Here is a 16,525-nt window from a genome sequence, read left to right on the forward strand (position 1 = left end):
CTCCTAGGCCATATGGCTTTAATGGACTCTTTTTTAAAAAGTGTTGGCCCATAATCAGTAAGGATTTCTATGAGTTGGCTTCTGCTTTTCATGAGGGGTCTGTTAACCTGGAGAACATCAACTATTCTTATATCACCCTGGTACCTAAGAAGAGATCTCCTGAAACTGTCAATGATTTTAGGCCTATCTCTCTTACTGGTATGGGGGTTAAATTTCTCTCAAAGATGGCTGCTAACAGGCTGCAGTTGGATATCATAAGATGTTTGCATAAAAATCAATATGGTTTTATCAAATCCAGAACCATTCAGGACTGTGTTGCTTGGACCTTGGAGTATCTGCACCAATGCCATCAGTCAAATAGGCCTATTGTCATTCTCAAGCTGGATTTTGAGAAAGCTTTTGATTCTATTGAACATGAGGCCATTTTCCAAATTTTGAGGCACAAGGGTTTTAATGAAAAGTGGATTTCCTGGGTTAAGCAGTTCTTGGCTTCTGGAACCTCTTCTGTATTGCTTAATGGAGTACCTGGGAAACAATTTGCTTGCAAAAAGGGGGTTAGGCAGGGTGACCCTCTTTCACCTCTTTTGTTTGCCATTGCTGCAGATCTGTTGCAATCAGTTGTCAATGATATGCATCATAAAGGTCTTTTACAGCTTCTTATTCCCTGCCATGATAAGGATTACCCAATTATCCAGTATGCTGACGACACCCTCATTATTATGCCTGCTGAGGAATCTCAATTGCTTTCCTTGAAGAAAATGTTGCTCCTATTCTCAAAGTCCACTGGATTGCATGTTAACTATCATAAGTCATCTATACTTCCTATTAATGTGGATTCAGTGGAGATTGCTAGACTTGCTGCAGTTTTTGGTTGTGTGGTTGGCACTCTCCCTTTTACTTATCTTGGGCTTCCTGTGGGAATTACCAAACCCAAAATCTTGGACTTAATGCCTCTGGTTGATAGTATGGAGAGGAAACTTTCTGTTAGCTCTTCTTTCCTTGCTCATGGAGGAAGACTGCAGTACCTGATCTCTACCCTCTGTTCTGTACCAATTTTTTTCCTATGTAGCCTGGACTTGCCTCCTAGTATTTTAAAGCAGCTGGAGAGAATTCAGAGGCAGTGTCTTTGGAGAAAGTATGGGCACGATTCTGGTCAGTCTCTGGCTGCTTGGGGTTTAGTTTGCAGACCAAAGAACAAAGGTGGCTTGGGTATTTTGAATCTGAAGCTGCAGAATGAGGCTCTGCTTCTTAAACATGCTAGCAAATTTACAATAAAGTTGATGTGCCCTGGGTTCAACTCATCTGGAATACTTACTACCATGGCAGGGTTCCTCATGCTACCATCATTTGTGGCTCCTTCTGGTGGAGAGATATATGCAAGTTAATGGATAAGTTCAGGATGGTCAGTGCAGTGCATGTTAATAGGGGTGACACTGTCTTGTTCTGGTCTGATTCTTGGCCCTTGGGGGACACTAGTATCCCTCTTGAGCAAAGATTTTCCAGGCTTTTTTCGTTCGCCATTGATCCCCTTATCTCTGCTGCTGAGGTTTTTGAATCGACTGAGATCACTTCCTTATTTCATTTACCCCTCTCTGAGAGAGCTTTTGGAGAGCTGCAATCTTTGCAAAACCTGCTTCTGCTTTCAACCCATAACCCTGAGCTCAATGATATGTGGGTATGGAAAGAGGATGGCAAGGGATATTCTGCCAAGAAATACTACTCCTTCTTGCATAAGCACATTGTATCCAACCCTATTCTGTCCTGGGTTTGGGCTAGCTGCTGCACTATGAGAATCAAGTTCTTTGCCTGGATGTTGTTTATGGATCGGCTCAACACTCAAGATATGCTGGAGAGAAGGCACTGGAATGTGTCTGACTCAAACCTCTGTGTACTCTGCCCCACACACACCAAGGAGGATAGAGATCACCTATTCTTTCAATATAACTTCAGTTGTAGGGTCTGGAATTATCTTCAAATAAACTGGATGGCTGGAGATGATATGATTGCCATTGCTTATCATGCTAGAAGGGATTTTTCCAAGCCCTTCTTCTCTGAAGTGGTTTTCCTGGCATGCTGGAACATCTGGAATGTTAGGAATGATAGGGTTTTCAAGAATATTAGACCCTCTTTTCGTAGATGGAGATCTTCTTTTATTTTAGATATTTCTCTCTTGGTTCATAGGATTAAGCCTAAGTTCAAAGAGGATCTGCTTAGATGGATTTCCTTTTTGCCACCTTGAGGTTAGATTGTTGTTTTTGCCTCTTTTTTCTTTTTTGGGTCTCTTGGACCTTGTAAGTTGTGTACATATGTAACCTTTTTCTGGGAGGAATAAAGTTGCTGTGGGGTCCATACCCTATAGTTTTAGGTCAAAAAAATTCATTATATAACCTCCCGAAGGTTTTGACTCCCGTATCACGCAAAAATCTCATGTTTTTGTTTCAAGCCATTTTTCTGACAGATCTAGGTTATCATGACGGCCCCAAGCGCCTCCAAGGACAAGTTCTTCGAGAAGGTCATCAACCCTTACCTTGCGGAGGTGCTGCGACACCCTCAAACTATTGAGTTGCATGATGGGTTGCTGCACATTCGCGATGAAGAGGGACCAAAGGGGACCGGAAGCATGGAGACAAGGCTCGAAGCAGTGGAGCAACAAGTTTTCAAGTGCCAAAGGATGGTTGAGCCTGGAATTAATGCTAGCCACATGATGCTCGCGGAGTTCACTAACAACTATGAGCCGGATGCCAAGAACACCGAGGAGGCCATCTTCAAGCTACATGAGAAGATCGAGCACCTCCAAGCCCAAGTCTATGACCTTCAAAACCAAAACTGTGAGTATGAATATAGATTCAAAAGAATGAGTTTGGCTGCAGATTTGAGGATTCTGGAGACTCGATCATCTTTCTATGATGGTGAACCTATGCCCTGGAAGATGGATGACAAGCCCGCATCATCAACAACACCTCCACCGTCTCCTCCAACAAAGAAGAATTGAGTATCTGGGTATGGGCACTCCCCTTGGCAACTGCCAAGCTTGGGGGAGGTGCCCCGGTATCGTATTGCAATCACAACTCCTATCTTTGCCGTTTTTCTTAGTTCGATCTTATTAGTAGTATCTTGATCTAGTAGAATAAAGTTTATGGCATGATCTAGTTTTGAGTTTTGCTTTATGACCTCTCTATGTAATCGAGTCCGTGAGCTATATATATAATAAAAATTAGTGTTGAGTCAAGGGCTTGATTGTTTTGCCATAATCTTGGGTGAATAAAAGAAAGAAGAAAAGAATAGAAAGAAACAAAAAGTTCATATTGATCTTATTGAGAGTAATGACTTCACATAGAAAGAGTATGATGATTAAAAGTTGTTGGGAGTTGGCAGACATAGCTTTGGTCATTGTTGCAATTAATAGGAAGTAATAAGGAAAGAGAGGTTTTCACATATAGACATATTATCATTGACATCTTTTATGATTGGGAGCACTCATTAAAATATGACATGCTAAAGAGTTGATGTTGGACAAGGAAGACAACGTAATGAGTTATGTTTTTCTTATATCTGAGATAAAGTATGCTGTCATGGATCCTCTAACTTGTTGAGCTTGCCTTTCCCCCTCATGCTAGCCAAATTCTCAGCACCAAGTAGAAATACTACTTGTGCTTCCAAAATCCCTAAACCAGTTTTGCCATGAGAGTCCACCATATCTACCTATGGATTGAGTAAGATCCTTCAAGTAAGTTGTCATCGGTGCAAAGCAATAAAAATTGCTCTAAATATGAGTTGGGGAACGCAGTAATTTCAAAAAATTTCCTACGCACACGCAAGATCATGGTGATGTATAGCAACGAGAGGGGAGAGTGTTGTCTACGTACCTACGCAGACCGACTGCGGAAGCGTTGATGCAACGTAGAGGAAGTAGTCGTACGTCTTCCCGATCCGACCGATCCAAGCACCGTTACTCCGGCACCTCCGAGTTCTTAGCACACGTACAGCTCGATGACGATCCCCGGGCTCCGATCCAACAAAGCGTCGGGGAGGAGTTCCGTCAGCACGACGGCGTGGTGACGATCTTGATGTTCTACTGTCGCAGGGCTTCGCCTAAGCACTGCTACAATATGATCGAGGTGGAATATGGTGGCAGGGGGCACCGCACACGGCTAAGGAATGATCTCAAGGATCAACTTGTGTGTCTAGAGGTGCCCCCCTGCCCCCGTATATAAAGGGTCCAAGGGGGAGGGGGCGGCCGGCCAGGAGGAGGGCGCAGGAGGAGTCCTACTCCTACCGGGAGTAGGACTCCCCCCCAATCCTAGTTGGAATAGGATTCCCTGAGGGGGGAAGAGAGAGAGGGTGGCCAGCCACCTCTCCTTGTCCTAATAGGACTAGGGGAGGGGGGAGGCGCGCGGCCCACCTTGGGCTGCCCCTTTCTCCTTTCCACTAAAGCCCACTAAGGCCCATATAGCTCCCGGGGGGTTCCGGTAACCTCCCGGTACTCCGGTAAAATCTCGATTTCACCCGGAACACTTCCGATATCCAAACATAGGCTTCCAATATATCAATCTTTATGTCTCGACCATTTCGAGACTTCTCGTCATGTCCGTGATCACATCCGGGACTCCGAACTAACTTCGGTACATCAAAATGCATAAACTCATAATAACTGTCATCGTAACGTTAAGCGTGCGGACCCTACGGTTCGAGAACAATGCAGACATGACTGAGACACATCTCCGGTCAATAACCAATAGCGGGACCTGGATGCCCATATTGGCTCCTACATATTCTACGAAGATCTTTATCGGTCAGACCGCATAACAACATACGTTGTTCCCTTTGTCATCGGTATGTTACTTGCCCGAGATTCGATCGTCGGTATCCAATACCTAGTTCAATCTCGTTACCGGCAAGTCTCTTTACTCGTTTCGTAATACATCATCTCGCAACTAAATCATTAGTTGTAATGCTTGCAAGGCTTATGTGATGTGCATTACCGAGAGGGCCCAGAGATATCTCTCCGACAATCAGAGTGACAAATCCTAATCTCGAAATACGCCAACCCAACATCTACCTTTGGAGACACCTGTAGAGCTCCTTTATAATCACCCAATTATGTTGTGACGTTTGGTAGCACACAAAGTGTTCCTCCGGTAAACGGGAGTTGCATAATCTCATAGTCATAGGAACATGTATAAGTCATGAAGAAAGCAATAGCAACATACTAAACGATCGGGTGCTAAGCTAATGAAATGGGTCATGTCAATCAAATCATTCAACTAATGATGTGACCTCGTTAATCAAATAACAACACCTTGTTCATGGTTAGGAAACATAACCATCTTTGATTAACGAGCTAGTCAAGTAGAGGCATACTAGTGACACTAAGTTTGTCTATGTATTCACACATGTATTATGTTTCCGGTAAATACAATTCTAGCATGAATAATAAACATTTATCATGATATAAGGAAATAAATAATAACTTTATTATTGCCTCTAGGGCATATTTCCTTCAATATGTATGATTGATTGATGTGGGAGAAATAAGCTTTATACGATCTTGTGATGTGGAAGTAATAAAGCGACGGACTGCATAATAAAGGTTCATATCACAAGGGGCAATATAAAGTGACGTTCTTTCGCATTGAGATTTTATGCATCCAACCATAAAAGCGCATGGCAACCTCTGCGAAGGCCTATCTTTTATCATTATCCTCTACCATTATGCAAGAGTCGCGGTGATCTTCACCTTTCCTTTTTCATTTTATCCTTTGGCAAGCTCAGCATGTTGGAAAGAACATGATATATATATCTAATTGGATGTAGGGGAGCATGAACCATTATTGTTGACATTACCCTTGAGGTAAAAGGTTGTGGGGCAAAACTATAAGCCCCTATCTTTCTCTGTGTCCGATTAAAACTCCGTAACCACAAGTATTGTGTGAGTGTTAGCAATTATGGGGGACTAAATGGTGGTTGAGTATCTGGACTTGCTTTTTAGCTCTGACATAGACTCTTTCCGATGTTATGATAAATTGCAATTGCTTCAATGACTGAGATTATAGTTTGTCGGAGCCCAATAAGGTCTATGATTTATACTTTTGCATTGTGAATAGATCATCACTTGAACATAAGTAATCATATGACAAAATCTATATAAGTTGCTGTTATGAGAATAATCATGATGCCTTCATGTCCGTATTTTATTTTTATCGACGCCTCTACCTCTAAATATGAGGACATATTTATTGTTATCGGCTTTTCGCTTGAGGACAAGCGAGGTCTAAGCTTGGGGGAGTTGATACGTCCATTTTGCATCATGCTATTATATCGATATTTATTGCATTATGGACTGTTATTTCACTTTATGTCACAATACTTATGGCTATTCTCTCTTATTTTACAAGGTTTACATAAAGAGGGAGAATGTCGGCAGCTGGAATTCTGGGCTGAAAAAGGAGCAAATATTAGAGACCTATTCTGTGCAACTCCAAAAGTCCTAAAACTCCACGAAACGTCTTAAAATAAATAAAGAAAAATTCTCGCAAAAGATGAAGGCTAGGGGGCCCACACCCTTCTCACGAGGGTGGGGGGCGCGCCCCCTACCTCGTGGGCCCCCTAGTGGCTCTCCGGCGTCCATCTTCTCCTATATGAGGTCTTTCGATGAGAAAAAAATAGGAAGGAACTTTTCGGGACGAAACTCCGCCGCCATGAAGCGGAACCATGGCGGATCCAATCTAGAGCTCCGGCAGAGCTGTTCTGCCGGGGAAACTTCCCTCCCAGAGGGGGAAATCATCACCATCGTCATCACCAACGCTCCTCTCATCGGGAGAGGGCAATCTCCATCAACATCTTCACCAGCACCATCTCATCTCCAAACCCTAGTTCATCTCTTGTATCCAATTCTTGTCTCAAAGTCCGGGATTGGTGCTAGTAGGTTGCTAGTAGTGTTGATTACTCCTTGTAGTTGATGCTAGTTGGTTTAATTGGTGGAAGATCATATGTTCAGATCCTATATGCATATTATTACCCCTCTGATTATGAACATGAATATGCTTTGTGAGTAATTACGTTCGTTCCTGAGGACAAGGGAGAAGTCTTGCTATGAGTAGTCATGTGAATTTGGTATTCGTTTGATATTTTGATAAGATGTATGTTGTCTATCCTCTAGTGGTGTTATGTGAACGTCGACTACATAACACTTCACCATTATTTGGGCCTAGAGGAAGGCATTGGGAAGTAATAAGTAGATGATGGGTTGCTAGAGTGACAGAAGCTTAAACCCTAGTTTATGCGTTGCTTCGTAAGGGGCTGATTTGGATCCATATGTTTCATGCTATGGTTAGGTTTACCTTAATACTTTTGTTGTAGTTGCGGATGCTTGTAATAAAGGTTAATCATAAGTGGGATGCTTGTTCAAGTAAGAATAGCACCCAAGCACCGGTCCACTCACATATCAAAATATCAAAGTATCGAACGCGAATCATATGAACGTGATGAAAACTAGCTTGACGATATTCCCATGTGTCCTCAGGAGCGCTTTTCCTATTATAAGAGTTTGTTCCGGCTTGTCCTTTGCTACAAAAGGATTGGGCCACCCTGCTGCACTTTATTTACTTTCGTTACTTGTTGCTCGTTACAATTTATCCTAACACAAAACTATCTGTTACCACTTATTTCAGTACTTAAAGAGAATACCTTGCTGAAAACCGCTTATCATTTCCTTCTACTCCTCGTTGGGTTCGATACTCTTACTTATCGAAAGGACTACGATAGATCCCCTATACTTGTGGGTCATCACTTCGTCGTGCTCCATACATGGCCTATTTGCTACTTTATGTTGATGACATTGCCCTCACCGTTCCCTTGATAGTTTTTCTTCGGATGACCATTACTTCTCTCAACACAGAATTCAAGATGAAGGATCTTGGCCCTCTTCATTTTTTCCTGTCGCATGGCCTCTAGTTTCTTTCTTTCTCAAGAGAGATATGCTGAGGAGATTCTTGATCGCGCCGCTATGTCCAATTGCAAGCCTGCCTCTACGCGTGTTGATACTAAGCCCAAGGTTTCGGCTGCCTCCGGTGAACTTGTGATGGACGTCACTTTCTACCGAAACATTGCCAGTGCTCTTCAATACCTCACTTTGACATGGCCAGACATTGCCTATGCCGTTCAGCAGCTTTGCTTGCATATGCATGCTCCGCGTGATGCTCATTGGGGATTGATAAAGCGTTTGCTTCGTTATGTTCGCAACACTACTTCACACGAGCTTCGGATTAGAGGCAACCCCTCCATCACCCTTGCTGCGTACTCTGACGCTGACTGGGTCGGCTGCCCTGACACTTGTCGCTCTACATTAGGGTATTGCATCTACCTCGGGGACTCTTTGATGTCTTGGTCTTCCAAACTCCAACCTACCGTTTCCCCTTCGAGTGCTGAGGCCGAATACCGTGCAGTGGCCAATGTCGTGGCTGAATGTTGTTGGCTTCGGCAACTGCTTGGCGAGCTTCATTGTGTTGTTGATAAGGCCTCTGTGGTTTTTTGTGACAACGTCTCTGCAGTTTACCTCTCACCCAAACCCCGTTCATCATCGCGACACGAAGAAGCACATTGAATTGGAGTATTGGACATTCATTTTGTACGTGAGAAGGTAGCCTTGGGACACTTTGGGGTTGTCCACGTTTCGACGGCTCATCAACTTGCGGACATCATAACCAAAGGGCTTCCGACAAATTCATTTGAAGTGTTTCGACCGAGTCTTGGAATCACCTCAGATTACGCTTTGATTGTGGGGATGTAAGAATACGTAGCATGTATTAGGGATATTCTTAATGTAATCTTTTCCTTTCCTATTTAAACTTCCGCATCTATCATTTCCTTTTCAACTAGGATTAGGTGCATTTACGTGCCCTTTGGGCCTTAAGGCTGGTCATAGTGGGGAGTAACTTAGACTAGTGTCATGCATATGACACTAGTCTAAGTTACTACCTTCATAATGCAAAGTAACATAATAGTAGTATCATAGATGACTTCATTTATTAGCTCGTAGACTCATCTTATCTTGAAAAACGCTATGTTACAGTAACATATTATGTTACCACATCTCATTAATTACTTGTCACGTAAGCATAATTTTTTTGAAGTACGTTATGTTACTAGTTAAGTTACTCCCACTATGACTAGCCTAATGCATGCGATTGATATTCTCCTAAACCTATTCCTAAACCACTACAGTTGTCACTTATGTTATTCTCACTATGGATAATCTTGACATTGAACAGCGGCAGGCTAACAGGTGGGACCGCCAGCCCTAACGACCTGCTACCTGCTTGTGTACCCGGTAGAGTTACGGCCATAAAATCGTCCCCTCCACTCCTCCGACTCCACGTGCACCCTACACTGCCGTTCCCCCCAACCCAAACCGGTCCATCACTTCCAACTCGGCCGCCACATGTCTGTGACACGAGCCAGCCATTAAAAATCCCCTTCCCACCTTTCTCCCTCTCCTCTCACCCTCCTCTTTGGCTCTTTCTCACCAGCTCCACCGCCGCCTCCTTCTCCCACTACTCCGCCTCCGATCTCCGGACCCTCCGGCGACCGGGCCCCACCACCCGCCTCTACGCCGACGCCCAGGCCCCACGTGCCAAACTAGCGCCGCCGCCGCCATTAACCAACTACCTCCCATCATTCCTTCCCGATCTGCCAACTAGCCAAGCCTACTGACGTGCTGCGCCGCCGCCCTCTCCCTCTCCCCCGCCAACGCGCTTGGCCTCCCCTGCATCCTACTCCCGCGGGGTCCCAAGCCCGAACCCTAGAGCTCGCTCGCCCAGGGATCGACCAAGTGATGCGCGGATCGGGGCGGGCGGCGCGGCCATGTTGGGCCGCATGAAGTGCCTCGTCGGCGGCGCCGTCGACCAGGGCAGCCCGCGCGGAGCCGCCAGGAGGGTCTCTCCGGCGTCCGGCCGCGTGCACAGCGCCGCCGCCGCGGGGCTGGGGGGCAAGAGGGCCATCTGCTTCCGCCCGCCGGACGTCATGGAGACGGTGCACGAGGTGGCCGTCTACATCCACCGCTTCCACAACCTCGATCTCTTCCAGCAAGGGTACGAAGCCGTGTCTGGTGCAGATGCTCGCTTTTGGTCTTTTCTTTCCCGTGGATGTCTTCTCTTCTTGGGTTTAGTTTCACTCGTCTCTTTTGTGACTACTAAAGTTCCAAGTGGTTTGAGTTAAAAAAGTTTCATTTTTTTTGTGACATGTAAAAAAGTGAGTACAAAGTTTCGGTACAAACTTAGTCAATGGTTTTGGCTTGCCGGAGCATTTCGTGTTAATTCGGTTATTCTTCTTTTCTTTTTTGCGAGTCAGGCCTTTTTCACCCTCGTACTGGCCTAATTCTGAGTTTGTCCATACACATTTTTGTCCATTTTTGTGCTGCGAGATGGCGTGCAGATCTTTGTCTCCACATTTCTGGATCTCCGAACCTTTTGTATTTTATGTTAACTAGGGAGTGCTGTTCTCTGTTGTGAAACGAGTATTGGGTTATGTGCAGATGGTACCAGATGAAGATTAGTGCAATGTGGGAGGAGGGTGAAAGCGGTAGCAAGACACCAGCTTCACCCGCAAGGGTGGTCCAGTACGAAGGTGCGCCCATCTCTTCTAACCAGGGACAGTGTGATGCGATCCTCTGCTTCAGTGCTTCTGTTAATTCACATGATTTCAAGATGTTTCCATGAAGATACATGTTTAAATTGGTACCTTTGCAATGTGTGTAGTGAGCTAAAGGTTCATACTAACTGTTTGGTTGTTGTCAATATTCAGTACTATAGTCGATAAGAACCATGCTACTGTTTTCTAGGAGTAGTGCAGAAAATGAAGTCCACCTATGTAAATGAGACTATTTGTTATGGTTTTAAGCTCTACCTTGCTTGTATAAATCTATCAACCTACCTTGTTGCAATCTACTCCTTCTTAGATAACATCAAGAGGCATGTTTTTATAGCTGGATACGGACTGTACAAGCATGTCAATGTCGTGCACTATAGTTATCATGCAGCGCACATAATATGTCTGTTAATCTTTGTGGAGGCTTGTAGTCCTTCTAGATGAACTTATTAAATTGCGATGAGTAGAAAATGCACCTTTGTCTGGTGATGAGATAACGACAGTAAGCTGAGATCACAACTAAAGGATGCGGCCAAGGCCCACCAAACAGTGTGCTGCAGTGTTATGGAGAAATGTGATCTACTGATCTGTACTGGACCATCTGTTTAACATGGTGAAAATGTTGTACCAAATATCTGTGCACTCTCAGCTAAATCACATATGTTTATGTCTATTTAACTTCATTGTACACGAAAACAAGTGTTACAGATTCCAAGAGTTTTTATTTGGTTGCAATTGCTTGAAAGATTCTTTTGTTAGAGTCCTTGCCAATCATTAGCTAATAGATAATGACATGCTAGGTGGATTGTGCAGCTCCTGATGTCGGTGCGGATGATGCTTTAGGCATTTGGAGAATAGATGACGCTGATAACAGCTTCTACACACAGCCATTCAGAATCAAGTATGCTCGACAGGACATCTATCTATCGGTTATGGTGTCTTTCAACATACTCAACGGTGAACAAGAGGTTGGAAATTCGAATATTAGTATTCCTTTTTCTCTTTTGAATTAACTAATTGCAGCCTTATGAGAGCACATGTTTTATGTTTTCAAGGGTCCAGCAGCTTCTGCTGTGATATTGAAGTACGAGTTAATATATGCCCCAACACTGGAGAATGGGTGAGTATAGTTCTAATTTATATCTTTATTCTTTCTTCTGAGATTTAGTTCAGTCATGTGCATCTTATGGTTTTCATTTGCCAAGACTGATGGGGCTATTGCTTCTGTTTTAGATCTGATATCCAATCTTCTAGCGCTACATCTTCAGCTGCTGTACATGAATTTAGGATCCCACGCAAAGCACTCCTGGGCTTACATTCATATTGTCCAGTTCACTTCGATGCATTCCACGCGGTGCTTGTCGATCTGACATTACATATAGTGTACCTGAAAGCTGGTGCAAATAAATCATCATTGAAGGTACACAGGTTTGTGAAGCTTTAGCTTTAATGTTCTTTGAAAATGGTGCTCCTATGCAACTTGTGTGAGGCGGTGGGTAACTAGATGCTCTGAACAACTTTTGACAAAGTCACAACCATAGAACTAGGTTGGTACTAGAAACTGTATGGCTGGTATTCACTAGGATTCATGTTCTAGGTTTATATTCCTGATCTACCACTTGAAATTCAACTCCACAAATGAGCGGAATTTTATTTTAACATTGTGCCACAATTCCCAAGCAGTGTATTGAGAAGATCAAAAAGTCTACGTCGTTGATCTAATTTCAGCTCTTTAGGTTCATCACTTAGAAGTTGTATCTACTGGGTTGGCTGTAGTTTATGCTGCATTAGCAAACATGTAAATGACATCAACTTTCTATCGCTGGAGAGCCAAGTAGTCCAGTATAAGTTTCCCAATTATCTGGCTCTGGCAACCTGATGGATGGTGTGATTTTATTTGTTATTATGATTACTTTCTCCTTGTAAACATGCCATTTTAATATGCAGATACCAGATCAAGGTTTACGCCCAACATCACATCACATAATCAAGGCGTTATTGGCTTCGAGGGAAATGTTACTTGAAGAGTTGAAGAAAATCGGTGGTGCTGTTGGCAAAACAATAGAAGATTTAGATGATGCTGACTTAAGTCTTGGTAAATACGAGTCACTTCAGCCTTCAAAACCAGCCCATCCAGATTCTGGTAAAGTTTTCCCTGTAACTACCAAGGGTGTTGGGCATTTGGCTGGCATTTTACATGACTTTCTGGAGGTAAGTTTCATCATCCTTTTTATAGTGACCTATGAATGTGAATGTGTTCATGATACGGGGACTTTTTTTTTGAGTTGGTAACTTGGTATACTGGACTTGCTGATTGGAAATATTTATGCACAATTCTACAGAGACCCAACGATGTTGTTGATGGCACTAGTGATGGTATGCTGTATACTCTTTCCAGTGAAGAGTTGTTAGAATTGTTTGTAACCGTGAGCAGCCAGCTTTCATTTCTATGGAATGCATTCTTGAAATTTCATAGGTGAAGTTAACTGTTCTCTCACTTTCACTTGTTTTTATACTGTATTTGCACTGTCCATGGCCCTGATGGTTTCTCAATTAACCTATTTTTTGAAGATATCATTTGCCCAACATTGTTTTCTTGTTTTACTGCAGGATAAATAAAACTAAGATACTGGATTACTTGCGGGACATTTGGGCCATTGACAGGAAAGCAGAATGGTCAATCTGGACTAATCACTCTAAAATCGAGATTCCACACCGCTATTTGCGGAGTATGAGTGATGACCCACCTCACCGCCAACATTCCCTCCTGAGAGTTTCTGGTTCAAGGAAGTTTCATGAAGATGTAATTATCTCCCATTCATAAGTAGCATATATTTATCACTTCTTATAATCTCTTACTAGTTTACATCTATCTGCAGCCTGTACAAAATTCTGCTTCACGGGCTGAGCTACACAGGAAGAGCATAGCCCAAATGAAGGTAACATTGTTTTCTGGAATAGTTTATGTGCACAAATATTTATTGTGAACTGTTACTAATTTGAGAAATCTTGCAGATCAACACGAGGTCTGTTCAAGATATGCATATATATTCTGATCCTTCACGTGTACCTGTTGTTCTTATAGAACAACACGTCATGGTTGTTCCACAACATGGTTCAAACAAGGATTTGGCATCAAGTTCTTCAGAACAGAAGGATACTATTGTGCTACCTAAACTACAAGGAGAGTCTTTGGTGCTGAAAAATATCAATGGTAAAAAAGGTGGACGCGTATTACGAGCTGTCATCTTTGTGCATGGATTTCAGGCAAGTCCCATGCATCTGCTTTAATTCCCTGGAGTTACAGTATTGTTGGCTATAATTTATTGTGTTTATGAAAAGCAGGGACACCATTTGGATTTACGTCTTGTTAGAAATCAATGGCTTCTATTGGATCCTGGAGCTGAATGCCTAATGTCTGAGGCTAATGAAGACAAGACTTCTGGAGATTTTAAAGAAATGGGTGGCAGGCTTGCTGGGGAGGTTGTTGCATTCTTGAAAAAGAAAGTGGATAAGCTTGCAAGACATGGAGGCTGCAAAGAATTGAAGCTTAGTTTTGTTGGCCATTCCATTGGAAACATTATCATCAGAACTGCCTTAGCAGGTATTTTCCAACTTGTCAAATTCCAGTGAATCAATCAAGCGAGTCTTTAGGTGACTAACTATATTTCTGCATCCCAATAGAACCTGCATTGCAGCCATACTTGAAGAACCTCTTCACGTACATGTCAATATCAGGGCCTCACTTAGGTTACTGGTACAGCTCAAATTCTTTGTTCAATTCTGGTCTCTGGCTTCTAAAAAAGCTTAAGGGGGCACAATGCATCCATCAACTTACTTTCAGTGACGATCAAGACCCCCAGAATACCTTTTTTTATAGGCTTTGCAAGGTACACCCTGCTTCATTCTGGAATGTACTTGTTCCCAACTTGTATACCAGATACATTTTCCAGTAAGAATTAACCATGAAGTATTCTTATTGTTTTCTTCCTTCAGTCGAAGACACTAGAGAACTTCAAAAATATCATATTGTTATCGTCACCACAGGTTAGTCCATTTTCTCCTTTTGGACGACTTCAATTTACTTGAGGATCTGAACCATAAGCTGGGTGCTCCATGTCACTCACAAGTCATGATGTATTTCTTTGATCTACCAGGATGGGTATGTGCCATATCATTCAGCAAGAATCGAGCTCTGCCCAGCTGCGTCGGCTGATAATTCAAGCAAAGGTCAAGTCTTCACAGAAATGCTGAATAATTGCTTGGATCAGATGCGTGCACCGTCGTCTGAAACTCGTATATTCATGAGGTGTGATGTTAATTTCGACCAATCTGCCCATGGACGGAACCTGAACACCATGATTGGCAGAGCAGCCCACATAGAATTCCTGGAGACTGACATCTACGCCAGGTTCATCATGTGGTCCTTCCCTGAACTTTTCCGATGAGGATGATGATGACGATGCTCTCCCTCTTATTTGGGGATGACATGATGTTCCAAACCAAACCAAACCTGGATGCTGCACTACTGACCAAGAAAGGAATATGAAGGTTTCGTCACCAAGATGGATAGCACTGTAAAGTTCCCTAGCAGTAACATTTTGCCAGTTTGTTAGATTTGATTTGTATAAATAGTCGATTTGTTCATTTCGATTTATAGCCCTGTAGATGTGAGATGTGCCGTCAGGTCTTGATAATCCAACGTCGTCTGGTGTGGTGTATTTTAACGCTGCCAGCCAGTTTAGGAGGGCCAAACAGCCAGTGAGCTTATGTCAAATAAGCATGACATGTGTTTTATTTTCTTTTAATGATCACTACATCAGGCAGAGATCATTGTCTGGTTCTTGCCATGTCATGTTGTTGATCTGTAACTGAATGTTAAGGATTCATTGGATGACGGAGAGTGTGCAGTCAAACTTGTATGACTTTGACTTTTGTTGTACAAATGTATTATTGAGATTGTAAGAAAGTCAAAATAATATTCATTATCGTATTTGTTAATACGTACTCTTATCTTCAGTGATCTAAACGCTTATAATTTTTTTACAGAGGGAGTATTTCTTTTCCATTTTAACGAATAGCTAATGATAGAGGGCCGTCAAGCTTGCTCAGGAGGTGGGATTTGATGATATTATCTTCAACACTGATTGCCTCTCTGGTGCAGCGCTTGGTCTCTCCTGCCAGGGATCCTTCGGTGGATCCTGTGGCTTTCCAGCATGTTCGTCGGCACTACAATGTTTTAGCTCATGTCTTAGCTAGATCAAGTTTAAACTCGTCTAGTGTTTGTATTTTTCATTCTGCTCCGGATTGCATCTAGAGACTTTTTGTAAATTTGTTGTTTGATCAATAAAGTCCGACGTTCTCTCTCTCAAAAAAGCTAATGATAGAGTGTTGGTGTCCGAAGGTTTGAGGTCTTCTTTGCTTCATAGTATAGGAAAATATCATACAAATAAGAAAACTATAGAAAATGAGATGGCACGTATGATGATGTCACTTTCCTATGTCACTTAATTAATTAATTGATAGGATAGAAACTTTTTCATTAGGTATAAGCTGATACTTGTTTTTTCTTCCAAATGTGAATGATAGGTTTCTATCGCACATAGGAATAGGGATTATTCCTACAATCAAATGACTTCAAAGGATTTTTCTCTATAAAATTCTTACCTTTTAGAATTCGTAGTATAAGGCTTGAAGCGTAAGGTGAGTGCGTTTCTAGATTATAAGGCCTCATTTGGTGTGAGTGTTTTTCTACTCCCTCCGTTCCATAATATAAGACATTTTTATAAGCTAACACAGCTTACAAAATCGTCTTATATTATGGGACGAAAGGAATAGATTATAAGAGCATCTACAACTGGATTTTGCAAATCCGATCCCT

At 42.7% G+C, this 16,525-nt stretch overlaps 1 protein-coding gene across 2 annotated transcripts; it reads left to right on the top strand.

Moving 5' to 3' along the window:
* The first annotated feature begins 9,422 nt into the window (after nt 1–9,422).
* Nucleotides 9,423–15,657, top strand: LOC125508351 (protein FAM135B-like). 2 transcript variants are annotated; one of them, XM_048673051.1, is made up of 14 exons: nt 9,423–10,088; nt 10,532–10,623; nt 11,458–11,612; nt 11,700–11,764; nt 11,878–12,064; nt 12,592–12,855; nt 12,987–13,120; nt 13,255–13,447; nt 13,524–13,583; nt 13,660–13,911; nt 13,990–14,248; nt 14,329–14,534; nt 14,641–14,691; nt 14,802–15,657. In XM_048673051.1, the coding sequence occupies exons 1-14, from the start codon at nt 9,862–9,864 to the stop codon at nt 15,090–15,092; spliced, it is 2,436 nt and encodes an 811-aa protein (XP_048529008.1). In that variant the 5' UTR covers nt 9,423–9,861; the 3' UTR covers nt 15,093–15,657. The 2 variants fall into 2 exon arrangements, with proteins under 2 accessions (XP_048529008.1, XP_048529009.1); XM_048673052.1 differs by having other exon boundaries at nt 9,983–10,088; nt 11,445–11,612.
* Nucleotides 15,658–16,525: the final 868 nt, after the last annotated feature.

This window comes from Triticum urartu, chromosome 5 (assembly GCF_003073215.2).
Source record: "Triticum urartu cultivar G1812 chromosome 5, Tu2.1, whole genome shotgun sequence".
Lineage (NCBI taxonomy): Eukaryota > Viridiplantae > Streptophyta > Magnoliopsida > Poales > Poaceae > Triticum > Triticum urartu.